This window comes from Oryctolagus cuniculus, chromosome 4 (assembly GCF_051225735.1).
Source record: "Oryctolagus cuniculus isolate XC-2025 breed Fujian yellow rabbit chromosome 4, ASM5122573v1, whole genome shotgun sequence".
NCBI classification, from domain to species: domain Eukaryota; kingdom Metazoa; phylum Chordata; class Mammalia; order Lagomorpha; family Leporidae; genus Oryctolagus; species Oryctolagus cuniculus.
The window spans coordinates 64,661,807-64,689,455 of record NC_142870.1 but is presented as its reverse complement, the minus strand read 5'-3'; the positions used below and the strand labels follow the sequence as shown (position 1 = coordinate 64,689,455).

Genomic DNA, 27,649 nt, shown 5'->3' with positions numbered 1-27,649 from the left:
GACAGAGTCAGAAAAACAGGTGCTTATTTTTGGTGTGCTTGTAAACTTGCTATATTAACTTTTATTTACTTTTAGTTTTGGAAAAGTTTACACAGAAAGCTAGAGAGTATGTTTTGGCACATTCCAATTTGTGTAGGGTTTTTGGAGACTTGAGAACATGCTGAAAGTTAGAATCAAGTGTTAGAAATACCTAAAATGTAATACAGCCAAATCATCACTTGTCATTGTATGTTGTGGGTATGTTAACATCTCAAAAAACTCTTGGCATTTTCTAGTTCTTGTAAACTTAAATTGGAGCGTTGTTCTGAAGTAGCAAATGCTTGTATTTGACTGGTATAGTTAGTTTCTTCATATTTATGCATAACATGAGCTTACACAGTGATACTGAGTATATACACTGCTTTTGCAAAGTATCTATATCTTATATATCATTCCTTTTATGTTTACTTTCTGAGTTTAATTATTAACTGTTTTGTAAACTGCATACTTTTATTTAATAATTTTTTTTCTAAATATAACTCTAGAGAACTAAAAAAAAAAAGAACACTCTCCCTGTTCTTTGGAGTGAACATAGAAAACCGAAACCAAGCTGGGATGTTCATTTACAGTAATAACCGTTTGATCAAAATGCATGAGAAAGTGGGTCCACAGTTGAAATTGAAGTCCTTGTAAGTATATTTTTGTTTTCAGATGCACACGTAGGAAGTGGGAGGTTGCATTAAGATTCTGTCTGCAGACTGAGAGGAGTGATCAATCATAATGGGAGCAGACATCATCCTCTGTTCACCTTTCCTGTCAATGACCAGACATTAATCTGGCTAATTTATAATGCCGATGAACCTACAAGCATGCTCTAAGTAAAAAGCATACTTTTTTTAGAAGTTTTTCAAGCTTGATGTCTTACCATTTCCTAATTTAAAAATAATATGAATTTTTAGAAGAGAAAGAAAAGAAAAATCTACAATCTTTTAGGGATATTTGCATCCCTACAGGTACTTGCATGTTACCTGCATGAGCATATGTTATTAAAAATTGTCTGCTCATTTGGAGTATAGAGTAAAACATTCTAGTAATTTCCCAATGGTCGAAAATTCCACAAGCTACTTTCATCAAACATGTAGCGCCCTGAAGAGGCACCATCAAAAAAGGGCAAAATCAGGCAGGATACCCATGACCAGCAGCATGGATTGGGAGAACATTTATCATCTTGCTCCCTCACTGTGAAGCAACTCATTCATTGTTCATACAACACGTACTTATTATCATGTGCTACACACTGTCCTGTCCTGAGCTCTGCTGAAAAAATAATCAAGACCCACTGTCTTTTGCTAAGGAATAGATAGTGCAGGGGAAGGGACAAGATTGTAAATGTACTTTGTAAAATATTGTATGAAAACAGGAAGAATGATCTTTTAAAACCTAATTGACTGTGTTGCTTAGAACCTCAGTCCATCTAGAACAGACCTGTTTGCTGTTGTCTTCCAGTGACGTGGCCTCTGCCTGGCTCTTGGACCCCACTTGTGTGCCCATTTGCCACTCTTTCTGCAGTCGCTGTTCCTCACACCTCTTAAGCTCATTCCTGTCTTAAGGCCTTGGCACTTGTGATTCTCTCTGCCTGGAACCTTCTGTACTCAGATCTTACTGCTGGCCCTAGCATACCATTCAGGCATTAACTCTGAATTCCCCTTTACAGGAAACTTTTTCATGACTGTCTAATTAAACTTGGCCCCTGCCATCAGCCACTTCCACATGTCACTTTTCACATATTATAGTACCTGGTATATTTCCCTTATATCATTTATTGCCATCTTAAATTATGTTATGCATTTATCTGTTTATTAATGTAGTGCCTGTCACTTTAGTACAAAAGAAACTTCATGACCAAGAATCTTGTGTTTCTTTTCCATCAATGTATTCCTAGGTCCTGGGGCAGGGCCTTGTGCTGAACAAGAAAGAAAAAGTGAAAGGGAGGAAGGGAGAAAAGGGAGAAAGAAAGCTGTGTTATAGATGAGTGTGGAGGAGTAGAAAACTAAATGGGAGGAAGTCAAGTCAGGTCTCCTGGAAGAAGTGATGCCCCAGTATGGACTCACGGTACGGACTTACAGAATAGTGAAGGGAAGTTAGGGTATTTGAGAAAGGTGAAGAAAGACAACATGGGAAGGGGCCCCAAATTGGGCAGGCATGACTGTGTGCCATGCCAAAGGGCAGTGGGGAGTTCTGATGGGTTAGATACATGGATGCTCCTTCTCCAAGCAGGTCATATCACCAAGCAGGACTAAAAAGTGGGGAAAAATCAAGTTTATCCATTAAGCTGACAGCAGATACCTGTTACCCTCTGGGCAATCCAGTCCTTGTATTCACTTAGTGGATTTCACTGAACGCTCCATGAACCTCTGCAATGATGTAAAGAAATCCAGCCTGACAGATGAAGGCAAAGGGCATTCTGACCAGTGCAAGTAGGAGAATCACGTATTCCCTGATAAAAAGCCCCTGCTTCTCTCCTACCCTGACACACTTTGTAAGGTGGTAAGTTTGGAAAAAGAACAACATTATTTCAGAAACGATGTACTAAAGTGATTTTGTTTTATAGGGCCAAATGCATCTCGGATCACACAGATTTATGATATAAAATATAAGATAGATTATTAAACTTTGATGTGGCTCAGACCAAATGAATGAGTTTGTTTTTGAAAATAAATGATTTCAAATGACAGGATATATTTGACTTTTCTTTTTTCTTTCTCTTTAGACACATTTCACAAAATACATATTTATGTTTATGCATTTTTTTCTTCAGACTTGGTGCAGGTGTGGTTGGAGTTGTTAATATACCTTTGGAGATCATGGAACCATCTCATAATAAACAGGAATTTCTCAATGTCCAAGAATATAATAATCTACTAAAAGTTATGGGACAATACTTGGTCCAGTACTGTAAGGACACTGGGATCAGTGAGTATTCCATTATCATAATATGCCATTTAAAATTATGTATGTAAGTATTCATTTATTTTTGAAAGTAGAAAGATAGGGAGGGGAGGAGGATGAGAAAGAACATAGCAAAGATCAAAAAAGGAGGAAAGGAGTATATTATTATTTAAAGGATATAATTCAGTGAAAGTAACATTTGTAAATATCTCTATCCCAAAGAATATGGTATCCACACTTTTTTTTTTAATCAGCTTCCACATATAAGAGAAAACATGTGGTATTTGTCTTTCTGTATCTGGTTTATTTTGCTCAACATAATGTCCTCCAGTTCTATGTTGTTCCAGATGTAAGCATATCATTTTGTTCATTAGTTCATCATATGCATGTGTAACATTTACTTTATTCATTGATGTAATGGTGGGCAACTAAGTTAATTGCCTAGCTTTGCAGTTGTGGATAGCGCTGCAATAAGTATGAGAATTCAGCTATGTCTTTCATAGCTGAGTTCATTTCCTTTGAATGTATTTCCAGAAGTGGGAATTTGGGTCATATAGTAGATCTATTTTTAGTTTTTTGAGAATTCTCCATACTGGTTTTATTAATTTTAATCCTCAGCACCAGTATTTAAGTGTTCCCTTTTTTCATATTTGCCATCATTCATTATTTTTTTGACTTCTTGGAACTAGTCATTGTAAGTGAAGTAAGGTGATATCTGATTGTGGGTTTTATTTGCATTTTTCTCATGAGTAGTGATACTGAGCATTTTCTCATGTGTTTATTGGCTGTTTGTAATTTTTACATTGAAGAATGTCTATTCATAGGGCAAGTGCTATGGTATTGCAGGTTAGATAACCACTCATATGGGACACCTGGAAGGAGTTCCAGGATCCTGGCTTCAGGCTGGCCCTGGTGTTTGGGTAGTGAACCAGTGAGCAGAAGATTCTCTCCCTCTCTCTCTGTATGTGTGTGTCTCCCTCTCTTCCTCTGTCATTGTACCTTTCAGATAAATAAATAAGTGCATACATACATGAAAAAGAAAAATGTCTCTTCAGATTCTGTGCTTGTTTCTCAACTTGGATTGTTTGATTTGTTGCTGAATTTCTAGAGCTCCTTGTATATTCTGAGTATTAATCCCTTATCATATGCATTGTTTGCAAATACTTTCTCCCATTCTACTGGTTGTCTTCACTCTGCTGATTGTTTCTTTTGCTGTGTAGAAGCTTCTCAATTTAGTATAATCACATTTGTCTATTTTTGCCTCTACTTTTGAGGTCTTAGCCAAAAAGTTGTTGCCTGTGCCAGTGTCTTGGGGAATACATGTTTTTATATGTATTTTTTCAGATATGTTTGAAGTAATTAAATTATTCAGCAAAATTTGCTTAAACATGTAGAAAATGTTATTAATCAAGCATATACTCTCTGGTCTATTTTCATTTTTATTTTATTTTAAAGGCAGAGAAACAGAGATCTTGGCATCTGTTGGTTTATTCCCCAAATGCCCGTGGCATCAAGGCTGGATCAATCCAAAGCCAGGAGACTGGATTTCAATCTGAGTGGCAGAGATCCAAGTATTTGAGCTCTCATCTGCTGCCTTCCAGAGATGTGGAGCTGAGACTCAAACCGGGTACTCTTATATGGATGTGGATCTCTCAAGCAGCATCTTAAATGTTGTACCAAACTGATGTCTCAACTTTCTATTCTAAATACTAGGATGACACTATACAAGAGGACAACATGAAGCATTTGAAATTGTGTGTGTAATTCCCCAGAATTTCCCCATATTATCTTTGTAATTCCTTCCTTGTCTTCCTCATCCTTAGCATAAGGAATTAAGTCCTCAAAAAGAGATAGATACTAAATTTTCTCCATCTAGACCACACTTGGTAGAGTTGTCCTGAGTCCTTTTCGTGGGTGGAGCTCTAGGTTCTTTTGCCGGGTGTGTGGATATCATCACAGCAGTTGTACTCAACAACTCTAGGCTGACACTTGGCAGCCTCCCCTACCACTCTGTATAATTCCCTATTCCTACCCTACTTGCCTGTTTTCTAAAAATTAGATTTATTTATTAACGAGAGAGAGAGAACACTCCCATCCACTGGTTTATTACCCAAATGCCAGCAGCAAACTGGGAGCTGGGAACTCAGTATACGTCTCCTATGTGAGTGGCAGAAACTCAGTCCCTGAGTCATCACCACTGCCTCCAAGGATCCAGATGAGTAAGAACCAGGAAATAGAGCTTGAATCCAGGTACTCTGATGTGGATACAAGTGACTTAACCAGTGGGCTAAACGCCCACTCACTGTTTTTTTCAGAACATTCTCAACAGATGTGATTATGTTCAAAATTATGTTTGCATTTTTACAATTAATGGTTAATAATATTGTTTTCCTAATTCCATATTTGTCTACCAATTGATTTAGGGCTATATGATACTCTCACACAAAAGTGTTCCCCTTGAAGAAAGATGGAGAATAGAGAAAGGACAGCAAGCACATGTGTTTGCTCGTATTTCTCCCAGCTTCATTCGCAAACTTCATTAACAAATGAAATCAAGTAATCAAGATCAGAATTGATAGTCTCAGTAATTTCTGAGGAGATCGACCTTCAAGGGCTTTGCTCATTAATTCCCTTAGGAATAACCAGTTATGCAATGCTTGACTAATACTCTGAAAGCCAATATTACAGTGCCCATAATTTTAATGAAAAGTATTTGGGAAGATCTTTTTGCCTTATAAATAAAAGATGCAATCTTTGCATTTGCTGTAAATCTGATCTGTTTCTATGGAAAATTGGGCCCTAGTAAAAATCGAATCAGCAAAAAGGGAAGTGGAGAGGTAATGACTTTGTGTCATTTATCAAAACTGCATTTACTTTTGGCATAGTTGATGCTAAGAATCTCAGAAATATGTTTCTTGTCCACAAGTCTGACCTCACATTACTGTCTACTACTCTGTTTTCTGGAGCTTTATGCATCCTTAAAGTAAAATGGAAATATTAATCATCAGCTTTGGGGAGGAAAAAGAGGCAAAATAAAAGATGAGGAGAAACTTTAAATGAAATTTGGGTTTGAACAGAAGCAATTATGTAAGAATGTGTTACTAAACTTTTCCAAAATGGCCAAGAATTGAGCTGATGTGATGAAAGAAACTCTCTCCTACTTGTAAGGTTAACATTTCCCAGCAGAATTCAAATTGTAAGATCTCCATTGGCAAGAAAGCAAAAGATCTTATAGTCTAGTTACCTTTAATCCCTTTTATCTCACTACTGTTTAAGCCAGGTGAAGGCATCCTATAACAGGAAACTGCCAACTCCTGCGGAGACGATAAATCTCTGCACAACTCTATTTGACAATATGTCTTCATATTAAGTCCAAATCTGTTTCTCATGTGTTCGTCCTTTCACTCAACTGTGCTAGGACTAACAAATCAGACACATTCCACTCTGTCTCTGGACTTGCATTCTAGCAGGGTGAGATGGGCTAATTTTTGCCTCTGCTCAAATTTATATGCTGCAATCCTCATGCCCAGGATCATGGTATTAGGACTTTTGGGAGATGATTATGTCATAGCTACGGAGGCCTGGTGATTAGAATGAGCTCCCCAGTAAAAGAGGCCTGGGAGAGTCTCCACCGCAGCCACAGCGTGTCTTTAGAGTGAGAAAGCACCACATGTAAACAGGGAAGTGGGCTCTTAACAGACTGCCAGCACTTTGATCTTCCGGACTGCCCAGCCTCCAGAACTGTGGGAAATAAATTTCTCTTTTTTTCAAGCCACCCAGTCTATGGTATTTTGTTGTAGCAACCTGAATGGGCTAAGACACAGGGTTAGCACTACTTAACGCTCAGAAATATGATTGGTGTGGCCAACGGAGAAGAGCAAAAGCTTCAGAAGCCAGTGGTGGGGAGCCTGGAGTCCGGAGGCCAGGAAGGCCTCTGAGGAAGCGATATTTCCTGAAGGAAGAGGAGGAGTTAGTCACGCCAACCGAATTCTCTCTCAGGACCATGGAGAATAGGCTTAAAGCCTGTGCAAATGACAGGCCTCCAGAGAGTTGAAGACAAGCTTATTTCTCATTTGAGCCTTATTTTATCCTATCACTTACGTGTTCTATTTCTACTCTGTATTCAATGTGATGTCAAATATGCTCACTATTCTAGCACTATGCTTTTATAGTATATCACCTACAAAGTACTCCAGATGGAACCTAAGCAGTCACGACTGAAATAGAACCATCGTCTTGCCTCTGAGTTGTAAATCTGCTGCTGTCCAATAATGTATTAACTCTTCCTTGAGCAGATTATTGACCGTTGGTGTCTTTCACAGCAATTAAACTGTTAACAAAACTGCTAATGTGTAATCTTGTGAAGCTATACCTCTCCTCCTTATGGTTTTCCAGTAAGTGTTTTTAGCCCCTAATGTAAAATCATACATTTATTCCAGTTGCATTTTATCACATTATTAAATACATTCTTTCAAGCTGTCAGGACCTTTTTTTTTTTTAATTGAATGCTGAATTCTAACTAGTGTATTATCTTTCCAACTTATGTAAAGTCTGGCTTCATATAAATCCTTTTGCATATGACAGGAAAATCAAGTATTGTAGCCATCCAATGATGATTTCCACTGATGAAATGGCTACGTAGGTGGATATGACACTGGTTGAGAACAGTTAACCACGTATACATTTTCCTGAGTTTGTTATTATCTAACTCATATTTGTTTCCCAGTTTGTATATTTTAAAAGTGTCAGGGTGGAGCTGGTGGTGTAGTATAATAGGTAAAGACACCACCTGTGATGCTGGCATTCCATATGAGTGCCAGTTCATATACCAGCTGCCCCACTTCCAGTCCAGCTCCCTGCTAGTGGCCTGGGAAAAGCAACAGAAGACAGTCCAAATGTTTAGCCCCTGACACCTCACTGGGAGACCTAAAGAAGCTCCTAGCTCCTGGCTCCAGCCTGGCCCAGCCCTAGGTGTTATGGCCATCTGGAGAGTGAGCCAACAGAAGGAAGATCTCTTTCTCTCTGTCTGAGTCTCTGTCTCTTTCTCTATAACTCTGTTTTTCAAATAATTCTTTTTTAAAAAAATGAGACATAAAATTTTTTAAGTGAAAATTTTCTTTAAAGATGGATAATGTTCTGGTACCTGGATACAGCTAGCTATGGAGACAATTTTGTTTCACTTTTGATGAGCTTCAGTTTCTAAAATCTCAGAAAAAATTACCCATATTTCCTTGCCATCATAAAATAAGCAGTTTATCATTCACATGTTCATATTTCTAATTATTTCCAGTCATAATATAATCCCCCACCCCATTACTGCTCTCCTTCTTCTTTGCCATGTTTTTGAAGGAAAAACTGGATTTGTTGTCTTGCAGTTTTTCTCACTGTATTGCTGTGTAGCTTTTCAGGTTCTTCCATTCTGTTTTGTTGTTTTTGCTTTATAAATTGGTGCCTGTGGACTAGCATCTTGATAAGATTAGTGGGGGTTTTTGTTAGTGTGCTTCAAAGATGGTAGTGCCTTCTTCCATCAGGAGGCATAACTTGTCTGATTGTCTCTCCTATGGTAAAACTAATGTTTAAAGATCAGTTCTCAAGGCATCACATAAATGAGACCAAATGTCTGGTAATAACAGTAGATAGAATTAAAAAGGAGAGAATGATCCAACATGGCAAACAGGCCACACAGCAGACTCAGAGAATGACAAACACCCTAAAGAGCACTCTGACCTCAGAATGAGCCCGTAAAGCATTCGGATCTGGCTGAAAAGCACATGAGAGCATTTCAGGCGTGGAAAGGCAAGACACTGTGACAAAAAATGACCTACATGAAGGATCTCTGTGAGTGAGATCCCAGTGGAAAAAGGGGCCATCAAAGAAGTAGGTACTTTTCTTTGAAAGGAGGAGAGATCTTCTACTTTGCTTATGGCCCTGTCTGCTGATGTAGTTTGTAGACTCAAAAGGCTTCTGTAGCCTTGGCAGCTCATGACAGGAGTCTCCACTGATCGATCACTGACGTCATAAATAAGAGTGTCAGTTGTTAGATCAACAACAGGAGTCACTGTGTACTTACTCCCCATGTAGGACCTCTGTCCTTGATGAGTTATACTATGAGAATTAACAGTAAAACTTGTCTTCAAACTGTACTTTATACTTTGTGTGTCTATGTGAGTGCAAACTGTTGAAATCTTTACTTAGTATAGAGTTAAGCTTCTATACATAAAGATAATTAAATATGTGTCTTAATGAAGAATGGGAATGCTCATATTCTCCTGAGTTCCAAAATATTCTATTCTAATTCTAACATTTCTTCCTTAATAAATAGCTTTTCTAGTTCTTTAAAGAAAAGCTTCTTTTAATCTGTGATTTGGTTACCCATCCATGTTAGTTGGTAGTTTTATTGGTTGACAGTACTGCTAAAAGTGCTTTGGATAAAATCTTAATGTAAGAAGAGTTAGAGATAACAATTAAAAAAGGGGGCATTTTTCATAATTGATTTGTATTTTATAAATGTATACTGTGTTTAAAATTATTAATTTATGTCAGTTCCCAGCAAATGATGGGGTAATTCAGGAGTTCATTGGATTGACCTCTGTTAAAAAAAGAAAAAATCACATTGTCAGACTGTTTTCCAATCAGTAATCTGATGTACAAAATGAAGAGTACAGGTAATAAAATTGTATGGTATGTGGGATTCATGCTTATAAAATAGATTTTAGCTGCTCTTGCCATAAAAACGTGAAAAATGAGTAACTGCGAGAGGTTGGATATGTTGTTTCACTATATCATAACCTTTTACTACCTATATGTATAATCTAATATCATATGTAATTTAAATATATGTGAAAATTTATTTGAAATATTATTCTTCTAATCTATAAAAATAATGCAATTAGACATAAACATGAATTGTATTAATTAAATCAATATGAGTAATTAGACTTTCAAGAACATTAAATCAGTCAGTAGGTTTCATGTGTGTGAATAATAGAAGGTGAGTCCTTGTCATGCTCAAGCTGACTTGCTTCAAACGGTAGAGTTAGAAACATACCAGGGGATTCGAATTCAATCCCATCGAGGTGGCATGTACCAATGCCATCTCACTAGTCCCAGTGATCAATTTCTGTTCACAATTGATCATAATGATAGGACTAAGAACCAAAGGGATCACATAAACAAGACTAGTGTCTGCAAATACTAGCTGATAGAATCAGAAAGGGAGAGAATGATCCAACATGGGAAGCGAGATACACAGCAGACCCATAGAATGGCAAATGTCCTAAACAGCACTCTGGCCTCAGAATCAGCCCTTAAGGCATGCGGATCTGGCTGAAAAGCCCATGAGAGTATTTCAGGCATGGAAAGCCAAGACACTCTGGGGGAAAAAAAACCTAAATGAAAGATCTCCATGAGTGAGATCCCAGTGGAAAGAATGGGCCATCAAAGAAGGAGGTACCTTTCTCTGAAGGGAGGAGAGAACTTTCACTTTGACCATGGCCTTGTCTAAAAATGATCAGAGTCAGTGAACTCAGGGGGCTTCCATAGCCTTGGCAGCTCATGGTGATTACTGATGCCATAAACAAGAGTGTCAATTTGTTAAGTCAACAACAGGAGTCACTGTGCACTTACTCCTCATGTAGGATCTTTGTCCTTAGTGTGCTGTACATTGAGATTTAATGCTATAACTAGTACTCAAACAGTATTTTTCACTTCATGTTTCTGTGTGGGAGCAAACTGTTGAAATCTTTACTTAATGTATGCTAAACTGATCTTCTGTATATAAAGAGAATCGAAAATGAATCTTGATGTGAATGGAAGGGGAGAGGGAGTGGATAAGGGGAGGGGAGGGTTGCGGGTTGGAGGGACATTATGGGGGGGAAGCCATTGTAATCCATATTCTGTACTTTGGAAATTTATATTCATTAAATAAAAGTTAAAAAAAAAAAAGAAGAAGGTGAGTCCTTGTAGAAACATAATCTATTCTATCAGATACTGGGGTGATACTATTGCCCACAGTAATACAGAACCCTTTATGAATATTCTTTAGATTATTATGTTTCATTTTTATTTCTATGTTTTAAAAAGAATTAGAGAAACTGGAAATGTACCCAAGGAAAACCAGTTAATATTGACTACATTAAAAATATAACCTAAAAAAAAAAGAAGGAACCAAAAGAAACAGTGTGCCTCCCTATTCTTGGATATTTGTCATAATGAATCCTGCCACCCTCTCCCATCTTGTTTCCATGTGGAGAATTACATGGTCCCAACAGGGAGCCATGATGGCCTGAGGGACCTCAGAATATGCCAGGCAATTGTGATGGCAGCAAAACTAGCCTGGAATGTTCATTAGGGTTCCAGTTCTCAAATGCCTGTGTCTACTGGTAATTGTCTAAAATGGCAGTAGGGCTCATGCATACATTTGTTGCAAATTTTTCAACTTTTTCAGATGTCATTGTGGGTAGTAAAGTATAAAATTATTCAGAAGTATTATTAAATTAATAATTTAAAATTTTTTAATCATCATATGTTTAGGGAATGGTGGTAAAAAAGTTATTCAGCTTATGGGGATCCTCATGTTTAAGAAGGAGAGTAAGCCCTGAAAAGGAGGTAGGGAAAGTTTTACCACATTGCCAGCTGAAATGAGGAAGCTGATAATTAGGTGGATTTGAACAACTCTGTAGATGCAGGGTCTGATGTCCATCTGTTAAAGTAAAAGTGGTAATGACAGGCAAGACAAAACCAGAGGAGGAAAGTGATTTAATAATTCCCTGAAAATGCATATGTAATTTCTATTTTGGGAGATCTTTAAAAATAGAATACAGTCATCTATTGAGATGCAGAACTACCTAAGGCAGAGAACTGATTTAAATACCTTCTCTAATTGTTTTCCTGGTTGGGTGAGTTTTAAGCTTCCTTTATCATGATGGAGATTATCAAGGCTTTGCTTTGGTGGTTTACTATTGAATTACATTGCTTCTCTCCTTGACTAACTGATTCCCTGATTGTCATTGTCAATTCTATGGACATATATGAAACTGATATCTAAGAGAATGTTGCATTTCTCATATTTTTAAGAGGAAAATTTAACTGTGTGAACTGCTCTTGTAGTTACTTGTTTTTGGTGAGATTTTAGTAAATTATTACAGTATTTGTGGTTGTTTCTTCCTGGCTTTATGAGACTCCTGAAAAATCGATCAGACTAAGTTAAGAATTAGGAATCTTCTGCATAAAGCATTATGTACATAGCTAGCAGGAAATTAACTTTTCACAGCTTCTCTCAGATACTTGTTAGAGAAATTGAGACTTTAATTTTGTGTGTATTAATCTTAGAGTATCCTATTAATTAGCTTGTTGGTTCTTCCAACAAAAGTCTCAAGACATAGCTGGCGCCGTGGCTCAACAGGCTAATCCTCCGCCTTGCGGCGCCGGCACACCGGGTTCTAGTCCTGGTCGGTGCGCCGGATTCTGTCCCGGTTGCCCCTCTTCCAGGCCAGCTCTCTGCTATGGCCTGGAAGTGCAGTGGAGGATGGCCCAAGTGCTTGGGTCCTGCACCCCATGGGAGACCAGGAGAAGCACCTGGCTCCTGCCATCGTATCAGCGCAGTGCGCCGGCCGCAGTGTGCCGGCCTTGGCGGCCATTGGAGGGTGAACCAATGGCAAAGGAAGACTTTTCTCTCTGTCTCTCTCTCTCACTGTCCACTCTGCCTGTCAAAAAAAAAAAAAAAAAAAGCCTCAAGACATGTATTAGTCCATAATTCTGAATATTAGCTTTCTGTTTTCAGCCAATGACTATTTTTAAAAGATTTATATATTTATTTGATAGAGTTACGCAGAGAGAGGGAGAGATAGCAAGATCTTCCATCCAATGGTTCACTCTTCAGATGACCACAATGTCCAGGCCTGGGCCAGGCAGAAGGCAGGTGTCAGGAGCTTCATATGGATTTCTCACGTGGTTGGCTGGGTCCCAAACACCAAACACTTGGGCCATTTACTTTTTTTTTTTTTAATATTTGTTTATTTACTTAAAAAGCAGAGTTACAGAGAGGCAGAGGCAGAGAGAAAGAAAGATCTTCCATCTGCTGGTTCACTCCCCAGGCTGCAGTGGCCAGAGTGCGCTCATCCTAAGCCAGGAGCCAGGAGCTTCTTCTGGGTCTCTCACATGGGTACAGAGGCCCATGCACTTGTACCATCCTCTGCTACTTTCCTAGGCCATAGCAGAGAGCTAGATCAGAAGTGGAGCAGCTGGACTTGATTTGGCACCCATATGGAATGCTGGCAATTCAGGTGATGTCTTTACCCACTATACCACAGCGCTGGGCCACAGCCTCTTACTTTTGACAACAGTAAGCTGAATGTTCAAATGAATCAACTTGAGGATACTAAAATAATTTTTTTTTAGTTAATAAATTGTGTGTTTCCTGCATGACTCTCTGTGTAGGTGAGTGGAAATATTTAATATTTACATTAAAAATCAATAACTTCTTTAGATTTTGAAGTTTTGTTCTTTGCAATTCATTCATGTCTGGTGAAAGGGCAGGTTAAAAGCCTCATGAGTACACATTAATGCAGAGATCAATTATTAAAAGCTTATATTGGTCCGGCACCATGGCTTACTTGGCTAATCCTTTGCCTTCGGTGCCAGAATCCCAAAAGGGCGCCAGTTCTAGTCCCGGTTGCTCCTCTTTCAGTCCAGCTCTCTGCTGTGGCCCGTGAAAGCAGTGGAGGATGGCCCAAGTGCTTGGGCCCTGCACCCCATGGGAGACCAGGAAGAAGCACCTGGCTCCTGGCTTCAGATCGGCATAGCTCTGGCTGTAGCGGCCATTTGGGGGGTGAACCAACGGAAGGAAGACCTTTCTCTCTGTCTCTCCTTCTCACTGTAACTCTATCTGTCAAATAAATAAATAAAAAATCTTATAAAAAAGCTTATATTAATAATATCCAAATTTATACACTACTTTGATTGTGGAGGCCAATCTAAGACAGCCAATTATCATTGTTATTGATTTTACCATTTCTTACCAGACTAGGATAGACAAGAACTATTACAGATGCAAACTCTCAGCATAGAGTTCTCTGCATACACACTTTGTAAAATGTCAGTAGGTATGCACCTTCCAGTGTCAGGCATCACTATAATTTGGGATACACAGAACTTTAAAAAAGATTTATTTAAGAACAGTTATGGGTGTGGGTGGGGGGAGGAGATCCTCTGATTCACTCCCCATATACCACAACTACCAGAATGGGTACAGGCCAAGGAAAGGAGCCTGAAACTCCATTAGGGTCTCCCATATGGGCAGCAGTGGGATGTCTTCAGCTGTTTTACCAGCACATTAACAGGGAGCTGGGTTGGAAGTGGAACAGCTAGTACTCTGATATGGGACGCCAGTGTAGCAAGCAGTGGCTTAACCCACTGTGCCATAATGTCAGTCCTCAGTTTTAAGGGATACAGTAGCTGTATAAATCTCTGTAGACTGAGTCATTGCATAAAAGAAAACAGAAACTGTTGTGATATGTTTCCTCCAAATACCATCCCTCTGGCTTTCTTATCAGCTTGCTGAATCATTTACCTTGTCCTCAGGATCTACATCATGGAAAATTTGTTTTAATAATTGTTTAATATGTTTTAATAAAATTTATTTAATAGCAAATGAAAGTAGTGCATGTTGGAGTAGCATCTATTTGAAGGCAAATAGTTAAGACTCCATTCATCATAAGTTGACAGAAACCATTTCTAGTCCATCACCTTAACCACTCAGCCACGACTACAGATAGAAACCATTTGTAATCCTCTTTCTTCCACCTCCCTTACCAAAAAACCATTTTGGTTGATTTCTTTGCCCTGAAAGTGGCCCTGTATATTGTAAAGTCTCTGAGGCCTGATCTTTTAAGTGTTTTAGCTAGTGATTTTTCCATTTCTGCCTTTAGTAGTAATGCTGCAGTGTTATTTAGTTCTATAAAAGAAGCACTGTGTATCAACAATTGTAAACAAGGTCTTAATTAAGCATAGCTACTGTCTTCAAGTACCTCTCCATCCAAAGAAGATAGGTGGAAAGGGAATTACTGCATAACATCTAAGAGTGTGAGAATGGTGTGATCACAACACAGGGAGGGAGAGGATCACTCCACCCTTGAGGAGTGTGTGCTTATGCATTTTAACAACCTAGCAGTATTGTCACTGCTAAAATGTGTGTGTTAGGGATCTCAGTTGATACTCCTTTAATAAGTTAGCTGTGTTGTATTAACGATTTTAGTTAATAGTGTCAAGGAAAGAAATTATTTTACCTTCATCTTATTCCAAACAGCATTTTAATGAGTTATTTTGCCAAGAACAGTGGCAGCAACATCTTTTGATGGGTTGATAGGTTAGAATGTTGAGTTCTGTGCTGAAGATATGCCACATTATAAAGCACAGTCCTTCTTTTGGAAAGTTGCAGTTTTCATGGGAGAGTAACATTTAGAAAGAGGACAAGTATAATACCACAGCAACTTAAATCTCTGTAGGACTCTGTAGTGTTTTAATTATCATTTTTTAATTTTAGTAAAAAATACACATGATAAAATTTAGTATCTTAACATTTTAAATGCACAGTTCATCAGGACTAAGTTCATACATCATGTAGAAACATCAACAACATCTGTCTCCGGACCTCTTCATCTTGCAAAACTGAAACTATGTCCATGAAACAAGAAATCCTTATTCTGTTCCTCCTATCATGCTTTGGTAACCACCATTCTCTTTTTGTCCCTGATTTTGGCTACTCTAAATGTCCCATGAAAGGGAGTTATACAGAATTTCACCTTACGTGACTAGCTTATTTCACTTTGTATAAATACCCTTAAGGTTCATTCACGTTGCAGCCTGTGTCAGATTTTTCTTCCTTTTTAAAGCTAATCTTCCATTGTGTATATTTACATTTTGCTTATCTATTGATGGACAGTTGGTTGCTTCCATATTTTAGCTACTGTAATGCTTATATGAACATGAATGTTTAAACATGTGTTTGCCAACTTGCTTTTTGTAAAGAAATTTTCAAGCGTATAATGTGTTGTAATGAACTATAGTTTTAAGGATGTATGACAGACCTGTTGAACTTATTTCTCGTATCTAACTGGAATTTTGTATCATTTCACTAGCAGCTTCTCAAACTCCCACCTCTAGCCTCTTGTAACTACCAGACTACTCTGATTCTATGATTTTGATATTTTTAGGTTCCACCTACCAGTCAGATTTATTTATTTGTCTTTCTGTGCCTGATTTATTTCACTTAACATAATGTTCTCCATGTTCATCTAAGTTGTTGCAAAGGTAGAATTTTCTTTTTTTAAGGCTGAGTAATAGTATATGTGTGTATGTGTGTATGTATATGTATGTATTATTTAATTTATTTTTAAGGAGTACAAATTTCATAAGTATAACTTTAGGAATATAGTTAATTCTTGCCATCATACCCACCCTCCCAACTATACTTGTACCCCTCCTCCTTCTCCCTCTCCTCTTCCCCATCCCATTTTCCACTAAGATTAATTTTCAGTTAACTTTTTACACAGATTTCAACAATTTCCTTCCACACACAACACAAAACTGTTTTAAAACTAGTTTTACAGTTAACTTTCATGATACAACTCATTGAGAACAGAGGTCCTGCATGGGGAGTTAGTGCACAGAGACTCCTGTTGTTAATTTAACAGTTAACACTCTTATGTATGACAGCAGTGAGCACCCGAGGCCCTTGACATGAGCTGCCTAGGCTATGGAAGCTTTTTGAATCTACAAACTCCATCAGTATTTGGACAAGGTCATAAGCAAAGTGAAAGTTCTTTCTTTACTTTAGAGAAAAGTATATCCTTCTTTGATGCCCACTTCTTTCTATTGGGATCTCACTCACAGAAATCCTTCATATAGAATATTTTTTGCCACAGTGTCTTGGCTTTCCATGCCTGAAATGCTTTCATGGGTTTTTCAGCCAAACCAGGAAGCCATAAGGGCTGATCCTGAGGTCAGAGTGTTACTTAAAGCAATTGTTATTCTATGAGTCTTCTGTGGGGACCGCTTCCCATGTTGGAACATTCTCTCCTTTTTAATTCTATCTATTATGATGACCAGACATTTGATCGTATTTATATGTTCACTTTAACACTTAATATGATCACTTTAACAATTAAGATGGCATTTTTACCAACCAAGCTTAGTGGGATTTGGAGGCACATTTTAAGCTGTACCCTTAAAAGTAAGTCCGTAGGAATGTATGCAGAACTGTACAGCTTTACCGTTACAAACTTCCTCCTTTCTCTCTTATTGTCACTCTTATTTTTTACTGAGATCCATTCTCAATTGACTTTATACACATATAAAGTATGTGTATGTTAAGTAAAGAGTTCAACATATAGTATGAAGAAAAAAAAAAAACAAACCTGTTCCTTGAAAGTCAAGACTAGGGTGGCTCAAGCCTTCCCTTCTCGAAGTGTCAAATTCACTTCTACAGATTTCATTTTAGGTGCTCTATTAGTTCTCACAGAGAACTAATGGTATTTGTCCCCTGGGACTTATTTCACTAAGTATGATGTTTTCCAGATTCATCTATTTTGTTGCAAATGACTGGATTTCATTTTTTTTTATTGCTGTGTAATATCCCATAGTGTACATATCCCATAATTTCTTTATCCAGCCCTTGTTTGACAGGCATTTATATTGATTCCATGTCTTAGCTATTGTGAAATGAGCTGCAATAAACATAGAGGTGCAGATAACTCTTTTGTTTAGTGATTTCATTTCCTTTGGATAAATTCCTAGGAAGCGGATGGCGGGGTTATATGGTAGGTCTATATCAGATTTTTGAGGTATCTCCATACTGTCTTCCATAGTGGCTATACCAGTTTACATTCCCCCCAACAGTGGATTAGGGTGCCTTTCCCCCACATCCTCACCAGCATTTGTTGTTTTTTGATTTCTGTAAGAATGCCATTCTAACTGAGGTGAGGTGAAACCTCATTATGGTTTATTTTGCATTTCTCTGATAGCTAGGGATCCTGAACATTTTTTCATGTGTCTGTTGGCCATTTGAATTTTCTCTTTTGAAAAATGTCTGTTTAAGTACTTTGCTCATCTCTTAATCTGATTGTCTTGTTAATTTTGACTTTGATTGCCTGAGCTTCTCGAATCTTTTCCAAGAACTCTTTGCCTGTGCCAATATCTTACAGGGTTTCCCCAGTGTTCTGTAATAATTGATGGTGTTGGGTCATAGATTTATATCATTAATCCATGCTGAGTGAATTTTTGTGTAAGGTGTAAGGTAGTGGTCTTGCTTCATACTTCTGCATGTGGAAATCCAGTTTTCTAAGCACCATTTGTTGAAGAGACTATCCTTGCCCCAGGGATTGGTTTTAGCTCCTTGGTCAAATGTAAGTTAGTTGTAGATGTTTGGATTGATTTCTGTGGGGTTTCTATTCTGTTCCATTGATCTATCCATCTATTTTTGTGCCAGTACCAGGCTGTTTTGATTATAACTGTCTTGTAGGATGTCTTGAAATCTGGTATTGTGATGCCTCCAGCTTTATTTTTGTTGTATAAATATTGCTTTAGCTCTTTGAGGTCTCCTGTGCCTCCATATGAATTTCAGCATCATTTTTTTCTAGCTCTGAGAAGAATGTCTTTGGTGTTTTGATTAGTATCACATTGAATCTGTAAATTGCTTTTGGAAGAATGGACATTTTGATGATACTGATTCTTACAATCTATGAACATGGAAGATTTTTCCATTTTTTGTATCTTCTATTTCTTTTTTTAATGTTTTGTAATTCTCATTTTAGAGATCTTTGACATCCTTGGCTAAGTTTATTCCAAGTTATTTGATTTTTTTAGTAGCTATTGTGAATGGGATTGGTCTTAGAAGCTCAATCTCATCTTGCATACAAAGGCTGTGGATTTTTGTGTATTGACTTTATATCCTGGTACTTTACCAAACTCTTCTATGAGTTCCAAATGTCTCTTGGTGGAGTCTTTTGGATCCCCTATATATAGAATCATGTCATCTGCAAAGAGGGATAGTTTGACTTCCTCCTTCCCAATTTGTATCCCTTTGATTACTTTTTCTTGCCTAATGGCTCTGGTTAAAACTTCCAGGACTATATTGAATAGCAATTATGAGAGTGGCCACTCTGGTTTGGTACTGGATCTCAGTGGGAATGCTTCCAACTTTTCCCTGTTCAGTATGGTTCTGGCTGTATGTTTGTCATAAGTTGCCTTAATTGAGGCATATTCTTTCTTTCTTTTTTTTTTTAATTTGACAGATAGAGTTAGACAGTGAGAGAGAGAGACAGAGAGAAAGGTCTTCCCTCCCTTGGTTCACCCCACAAATGGCCGCTACAGCCGGAGCTACGCAGATCCGAAGCCAGGAGCCAGGTGCTTCTTCCTGGTCTCCCACGCAGGTACAGGTGCCCAACACTTGGGCCATCCTCCACTGCATTCCCGGGCCACAGCAGAGAACTGGACTGGAAGAGGAGCAACCGGGACTAGAACCACCACCCTATGGGATGCCAGCACAGCAGGCAGAGGATTAACCAAGTGAGCCACGGCACCAGCCCCAGTTCTTCTATACCCAATTTGCTTAGAGTTTTATAGAAGGAATGTTTATAGAAGGAATTTCCTTCTATACCCAATTTGCTTAGAGTTTTCATCATGGAAGAGTGTTGTATTTTATCAAATGCTTTCTCTACATCTATTGAGATAATCATTTGGTTTTTGTTTAGCAGTTTGTTAATGTGGTGTATCACATTGATTGATTTGCAAATGTTGAACCATCCCTGCATACCAGGGATAAATCCCACTTGGTCTGTGTGGATGATCTTTCTAATGTGTTGTTGCATTTCTTTGGCTAGAATTTTGTTGAGGATTTTTGCATGGATGTTCACCAGGAAAATTGGTCTGTAATTCTCTTTCTCTGTTGCAGCTTTTTCAGGTTTAGGAATTAAGGTGAGGCAGGCTTCATAGAAAGAATTTGGGAGGATTCTCTCTCTTTCAATTGTTTTGAATAACTTGAGAAGAATTGGAGTTAGTTCTTCTTTAAATGTCTGGTCAAATTCAGCAGTAAAGCCATCCAGTCCTGGGCTTTTCTTTATTTGGAAGGTCTTTATTACTGATTGAATTTTTGTCTTGGTTATGGGTCAATGTATGTATTATTAACCATTCATCCATTGATGTGCACTTAATTTGTTTCATGCTTTAACTATTGTGAATTATATTGTAGTAAACATGAGTATAAAGATGCCTCTCCCACATGCTGACTTCATTTCCTTCAAATACATGCTGAGAACTGGGATTGTTGGATAATATGATAGTTTTGTTTTTATTTTTTGAGGACTCTCCATGCTGTTTTCCACAGTGAATGTACTAATATACATTCCTGAGCTAGGTTTCCCTTTTCTTCCACATTTTCAGCAGTACTATCTTTTGTCTTTTTCATAAAAGCAATTCTGTTATTTTTTAAAAGGCTTTTATGTAATAAATATAAATTTCATAGGTACACCTTCTGGAATATAGCAGTACTTTCCCCCATACTCGCCCTCCCACCCCTACCCCCATCTCACCCATTTTTAATTATCTTTATATACAGAAGATCAACTCTATAGTAAGTAAAGATTCAAACAGTTTAAACCCACATAAACACACAAAGTATAAAGTATTGTTTTAGGACTACTTAGACTATTAATTTTCATAACTCATTAAGGACAGAGGTGCTACATGGGAAGCAAGTATACAGTTCCTCCTGTTGTTTATTTAACAATTTACAATCTTATTTATTATGTCAGTAGTCATCCAAGGCTCTTGTCATGAGCTGCTGCTAAGGCTATGGAAGCCACAAACTCCATCAGTATTTAGATAGGGCCATAATCAAAGTGGAAGTTCTCTCTTCCCTTCAGAGAAAGGTATCTCCTTTTTTTTTTAAAAGATTTATTTATTAATTTGAGTCAGAGTTGCACAGAGAGGAGAGGCAGAGAGAGAGTTCTTTCATCCGATGGTTCACTCCCCAGGTGGCCAGAATGGCTGGAGCTGTACCGATCCGAAACCAGGAGCCAGGAGCTGCTTCCGGGTCTCCCATGCGGGTGCAAGGGCCCAAGGACTTGGGCCATCCTTCACTGCTATTCCAGGCCATATCAGAGAGCTGGATTGGAAGTAGAGCAGCCGTGACTTGAACTGGCACCCATATGGGATGCCAGTGCTCCAGTCGAGAGCATTAACCTGCTGAACCACAATGCAGGCCCCAGTATCTTCTTCTTTGATGGCCCTGTCTTTTCATTGGGATCTCACTTACAGAGATCTTTCATGTCGGCCATTTTTTGCCACAGCATCTTGGCTTTCCATACCTCAGATTCTCTCATGGGCTTTTCAGCCAGATCCAAATGCCTTAAGGGCTGATTCTGAGGTCAGAGTGCTGTTTAGGGCATTTGTCATTCTATGAGTCTGCTGTGTGACCTGCTTCCCATATTGGGTCATGCTCTCCTTTTTAATTCTATTATTATTAGCAGACTCTTGATCTTATTTATGTGATCCCCTTGACACTTAATCCTATCTTTATGATAAGTTATGCACTTAAAATGATCAATTTAACTAGTAAGGTGGCATTAGTACCTGCCGACTTAATGGGATTTGGAGTCTGATGGCAAGTTACCCTTAGGTGTAAGTCTATGGGTTGTATGCCGAACTGTACATCTTATCCCTCTCTTTTCCCATTCTTAGTTTTTACAGGGATTATCAATTGGATTTAAACACCTACGAATAATTCTAAGTTAAGTAAAGAGTTCAACCAATGGTATTATGTAGAAAAGGAAAATACTAAAAAGAATAAAGAAATAAGGTGTTCCTTGACAGTCAGGACAAGATAGTCATTCTGTTATGGGGAATATGAATTGTGAGATGTGAATTACTGTCTCATTGTAGTTTTCATTTGCAAATCCATGACAGTTCTTCATGTTGAACATTTTCCCAAAAACCTGTTGGGCGTTTATATGACTTCTCTGAAAACTGAGAGCTTATTTTCAATACTTTGGAGTAAACAGCCAGAAGGAAAACTGCTGGATTGCTCGACAATTCTATTGTTAATTTTTTGAAAAACGACTGTACTATTTTCTACAATGTCTGCACTGTTTTACACTCCCACCATACATTGCACAGGGTTTCCAGTTTCTTCTATCCTTAACTTATAATTCTTATTTAGTTGTTTTTCATACTAGCCTTTCCATTGAGTGTGAGGTGGTATCTCATCACAGTTTTGATTCACATGTCTGTAGTGACCACATACAGAGAGAGAGAGAGAGTGAGAAAGAGAGAGAAGACAGAGAAAGAGACAGAGAATGCTTCTGTTTGCTGGTTAACTCCCTTGAATGGCCACAATGTGTAGAGTTTGGCCAGCCTGAAGCTAGGCTCCTGGAATGCTGTCCAGGTCACCCACATGGGTGAAGTGACCAAAGCACTTGGGCCATCTTTTGCTGTTTTCCCAGATACATTAGCAGGGAGCTGGATTGGAAGTGGAGCAACAGCGACTCAAACCAATGCCTCAAATGAGATACTGACATCACAGGCCACAGCTTAATCTGCTGCACCACAATGTCAGCCCCTTGGGTAGGTTTTCTAAACCTCTACTCCTGTGTTCACCCTTACAAATATCCAAAATCAGAATATTTTTTCATTTAACAATTTCCCAGGGGCTGGTGCTGTGGTGCAGCGGGTTAATGCCCTGGCCTGAAGCGCTGGCATCCCATATGGGCACTGGTTCTAGTCCTGGCTGCTCCTCTTCCAATCCAGCTCTCTGCTGTGGCCTGGGAAAGCAGCAGAAGATGGCCCAAGTCCTTGGGCCTCTGAACCCATGTGGGAGACCTGGAAGAGGCTCCTGGCTCTTGACTTCAGATAGGAGCAGCTCCGGCCATTGCGGCCAACTGGGACGTGAACCAGTGGATAGAAGACCCCTCTCTCTGTCTCTACCTATCTCTGTAACTCTGTGTTTCAAATAAATAAAATAAATCTTTAAAAAAATGATTTCCAAAGGTTTTGGAGGCTCTCCTCATTCTCCTTTTTAGTGTTTTATCTCTGTGTGTTTGTGTGTATGTGTGTGTATTTGAGGGAAGTAGGGAAGGAGGAAGTGAGGGAGGGAAGGAGAGAGAGAGAGAGAGAGATTTCAGAAGATCTGTCTTCAAGTTCAGATATTCTTTCTTTTGCCTGACTTCATGGTGAGGCTTTCAACTGACTTATTTATTTATTTTTATTTAAGTCATTGAATTTTTTATTTCCGATATTCTGTTTGGTTCTTTTTCGTGGTCCTCTTCCATTTCACTAAATATATCAATCATATCATGATTTTGTAAAACTGGCTATATGCATTATATCTCTGTGACTATTATTATCATTTATTTTATTTTTTTATTATTTTTTGACAGGTGGAGTTAGACAGTGAGAGAGAGAGACAGAGAGAAAGGTCTTTCTTCCGTTGGTTCACCCCGCAAATGGCTGCTACGGCCGGTGCACTGCGCTGATCTGAAGCCAGGAGCCAAGTGCTTCCTCCTGGTCTCCCATGCGGGTGCAGGTGCCCAAGCACTTGGGCCATCCTCCACTGCCATCCTGGGCCACAGCAGAGAGCTGGACTGGAAGAGGAGTAACTAAAAGGGATAAAGTATTAAATTGTACATCAACAGTCAGGATAAGGGCTGATCAAGTCACTGTTTCTCATAGTGTCCATTTCACTTCAACAGGTTTCCTATTTGATGCTTGGTTGTCACCAATCAGGGAGAACATATGATATTTGTCCCTCTGGCACTGGCTTATTTCACTCAGCATGATGTGTTCCAGATTCCTCCATTTTGTTGCAAATGACCAGATTTCACTGTTTTTCACTGCTGTATAGTATTCTATAGAGTACATGTCCCATAATTTCTTTATCCAGTCTACTGTTGATGGGCATTTGGGTTAGTTCCAGGTCTTAGCTATTGTGAATTGAGCTGCAATAAACATTAATGTGCAGACAGCTTTTTGTTTGCCAATTTCATTTCCTTTGGGTTAATTCCAAGGAGTGGTGTGGCTGGGTAGTATGGTAGTGTTATGTTCAGGTTTCTGAGGACTCTCCAGACTGACTTCCATAGTGGCTTAACCAGTTTGCATTCCCACCAACAGTGGGTTAGTGTCCCCTTTTCCCCACATCCTCGCCAGCATCTATTGTTGGTAGATTTCTGAATGTGAGCCATTCTCGATGGGGTGAGGTGAAACCTCATTGTGGTTTTGATTTGTGTTTCCCTGACAGCTAGTGATCCTGAACATTTTTTCATGTGTCTGTTGGTCATTTGGGTTTCTTCTTTTTTGAAAAAAATTTTGTTTAAGTCCTGGCCCATCACCCTCAGTCCATGGTGACTAGGGTTGTGAGAGCTCAGGGCTAGATTCATGGAGAAGTCAGGTACCTGTTTTGGCAGGGCCATGATTGAGGTCTGGGAGCATTCACCGACATATGGCAGAGGCACACAAATTCTTATTATGTTGATTGTAGGTGCCTATGCAGTGTCTTTTTATTTTATCAGTACAATTCAGTTTTACTTATTTAAAAAACATTTTTTAAAAATTTAACAGGCAGGGGCTGGTGCTGTGGCACAGCCAATTAAGCCATTGTCTGTGACATGGCTGCTGGTTCAAGACCTGTCTACTGCACTTTTGATCTAGATCCCTGCTAATGTGCCTGGAAAGCAGCAGTAGATTGCCCAATAATTGGGCCCCTTGCCACCCACGTGGGAGATCCAGATGGAATTCTGGACTCCTGTGTTTGGCCTGTCCCAGCCTTGGCTTTGCAGTTTTGGGCTGGTGATTGTAAATTCCTTACTTGTCTGAGGTCTGCCCCTGGAATTCTTAAGCTGTTATCTCTCTCTCTCTCTCTCTCTCTCTCTCTCTCTGTCCTTTTTAAGATTTATTTTATTTATTTGAAAGAAGGAGTTACAGAGAGAGGTAGAGCCAGAGAGAAAGAGAGAGAGGTCTTCCATTCCTCTGGTTTACTCTCCAAATGACTTCAATGGCCTGAGCTGATCTGAAGCCAGGAGCCAGGAGCTTCTTCTGGGTCTCCCATGTGGGTACAGGGGCCCAAGGAGTTGGGCCATCTTCTACTGCTTTCCCAGGCTGTAGCAGAGAGCTGGATCAGAAGAGGAGCAGCCGGGACTTGAACTGGCACCTATATGGGATGCCAGCGCTGCAGGCTGGGGCTTTAACCCACTGTGCCACAGGGAAGTCCCAAACTGTTATCTCTTGAACAAACATCCTGATCAGCCATAAGATTAGCAGTTAGCTTTTGTTAATTAAAAAGTGAAAAGAAGGGGCCGGCATCGTGGCCTAGTGAGTAAAGCAATCTGTCTCTCCTTCTGTGTCTGTAACACTGACTTATAAGTAAATAAATAAATAAAGTGAAAAGAGAAGATGTACTCTCTTGATTGCTGTAGATGTGTGGCTAGATGCAAAGTGGAAATAAAAAAGGAAAATGTGTTCATTATAATTACAGTCTCACTGGCAGGGTTAGCTCTGAGCCTCAAGTCCAAACTGTAATTTCACTTTCACTTTCTACTATCTAATGAGTGTGGTATTGTTCTCCTTAATGCCAGAGGTTGTGGAAGAGCTGATGGAGGCTGTTCCAGAGTCTCCAGGCCCTGTGCAGTCTCTGGGTGTGTGTTAGGCGTGCACAAGGATAGTGGTGAGCCAGGCTGAAACTAATCCATCCCACAAGAGTGCAGGTCTTCCCAGGGTGACAGGGCAAATCAAAAAGCTGTGTCTGTGAGCCGTGGTCTGGAGATAGAGCCTCTTGGTCTTTATTTGGTGATTGGTTGCACACATGGCAGACTGAGCACTGAGTTTCAAGGCAAAAAGTCCTAAGTTCACTTTCCCATCCTACTCCCATAAACTAGAGGTTTGTCTACTGTCTGCTGAAGGTTGGGATACGAGTGATAGGAGCAGTCCCTGGACCACCTGTTTACATAAGCTGCAAAGGCTCAGTCATCAGATACTGGCCTGTAGTCAGAGGCCATGGGGTACTGCAAGTTATAATACTAACTTTTTGATTAAAACAATTACATGGCTATTTGACTCAATCCATGTTTTTTAAAATTTTAATCCACGTATGCCCCGCCTTGACATAATAAAGGCAAAATAATTGTTATGAAAATCAGAGGAGCAAAGCCTAGTGCTTCCTTCCAGATACTAGAGAGTAGTACATCAGGACCTGGTGTCCAGAGAAGAAGTGGACTATGGGATTGATGAAGACCAAGGGCCAAAGAACAGCAACCAGGACTCTGAACTGAATGCACAAGAAGCAGAATGCCAAGGAAATTTTAGGGAAAAGACAGTTCTGGGTTCTGCTTTTAGCTTAACCCAAGTAGAAAGTCCCTGCTTCAAGGCTGAGTCATTTGTCAGTCTTAAAAACACAGAGCATTCTAAGGTCAAGTTTCTAATAGGAATATAAACTGTAAGCTCATTTATTTGTTTTTTTTTTTCTTTAGAAAACTATTATTTAACAAATTTAAATTTCGAAAGTACAATATTAGTGGTCCCTCCCCCCCATAATCACCCTCCCACCAGCAAACTATCCCTTCTCCTACTCTCTCTCCCATCCCATTTGTCATTAAGATTCATTTTTGATTATCTTAAATACAGAAGATCAACTTAGTATATACTAAGTAAAGATTTCAACAGTTTCCACCCACATAGACACACAAAGTGTAAAGTACTGTTTGAGTAGTAGTTTTACCGTTAATTCACATAGTACAACACATTAAGGACAGAGATCCTACATGGGAAGTAAGTGCACAGTGACTCCTGTTGTTGATTTAACAATTGACACTCTGATTTATGACGTCAGTAATCACCCGTGGCTCTTGTCATGAGTTGCCAAGGCTATGGAAGCCTCTTGAGTTCGCTGACTTCGATCTTATTTAGACAGGGTCATAGTCAAAGTGGAAGTTCTCTCCTCCCTTCAGAGAAAGGTACCTCCTTCTTTGATGGCCTGTTCTTTCCACTGGGATCTCATTCACAGAGGTCTTTCATTTAGGTCATTTTTTGCCACAGTGTCTTGGCTTTCCATGCCTGAGAAACTCTCTTGGGGTTTTTAGCGAGATCCACATGCCTTAAGGGCTGATTCTGAAGCTCACTTATTTGTATTTTGCTCAGATTACAATCATTTGTTAAAGTTGTACATCTGGCTTTATTTCATGTACATTCAAGGTATATATTTCAGATCACACTTTTCGAAACTTGTACATTGATGAAAATGTTTTACATTTGCCGTACTTCAGGATCTCAGTAGTCACAAGGGCTTGTGGTTGGTGATTACCGTGATGGATAAAGCATTAAAACATGGATTCTTTTTATTTAAAAAATTTTTAAAGTAATAGATCCACATGGAAAGCTAGTCAGAGTGTTCAGAAAAGTAAAAACCAAAATATTTTCTTATTCTTCAATTTCCCTTTACATTTCCACTGTTACACTTTCCTTTATATTCATTCGGGAAAATGCAAGTATGGCCATCACAACTTTGTGTGCTTGTGATTGTTACAAATCACAAATATTGATGATACTGTGGATGCTATTTTAATCCTTTTTTTAAAATGAAAGTTATTTCTCAGAGTTCCACAGCACTGCCCTTAGCTCTACCTCTTTTTTAAGATTGTCCTCTGCTCCATTGTTTCATAATTGAATTACTAGATACCTATTT

The 27,649-nt window shown here is 39.0% G+C and overlaps 1 protein-coding gene across 1 annotated transcript in view; it reads left to right on the top strand.

The window, feature by feature from the left end:
• The window catches only part of MORC1 (MORC family CW-type zinc finger 1), a 218,496-nt gene that overhangs the window by 83,332 nt on the left and 107,515 nt on the right, over positions 1-27,649 (top strand). Inside the window, exons 13-14 of the mRNA XM_089330742.1 lie at positions 525-668; positions 2,798-2,952. Of these exons, the coding sequence (XP_089186868.1) occupies positions 525-668; positions 2,798-2,952 (299 nt within the window). The remainder of the gene's footprint in view (positions 1-524; positions 669-2,797; positions 2,953-27,649) is intronic.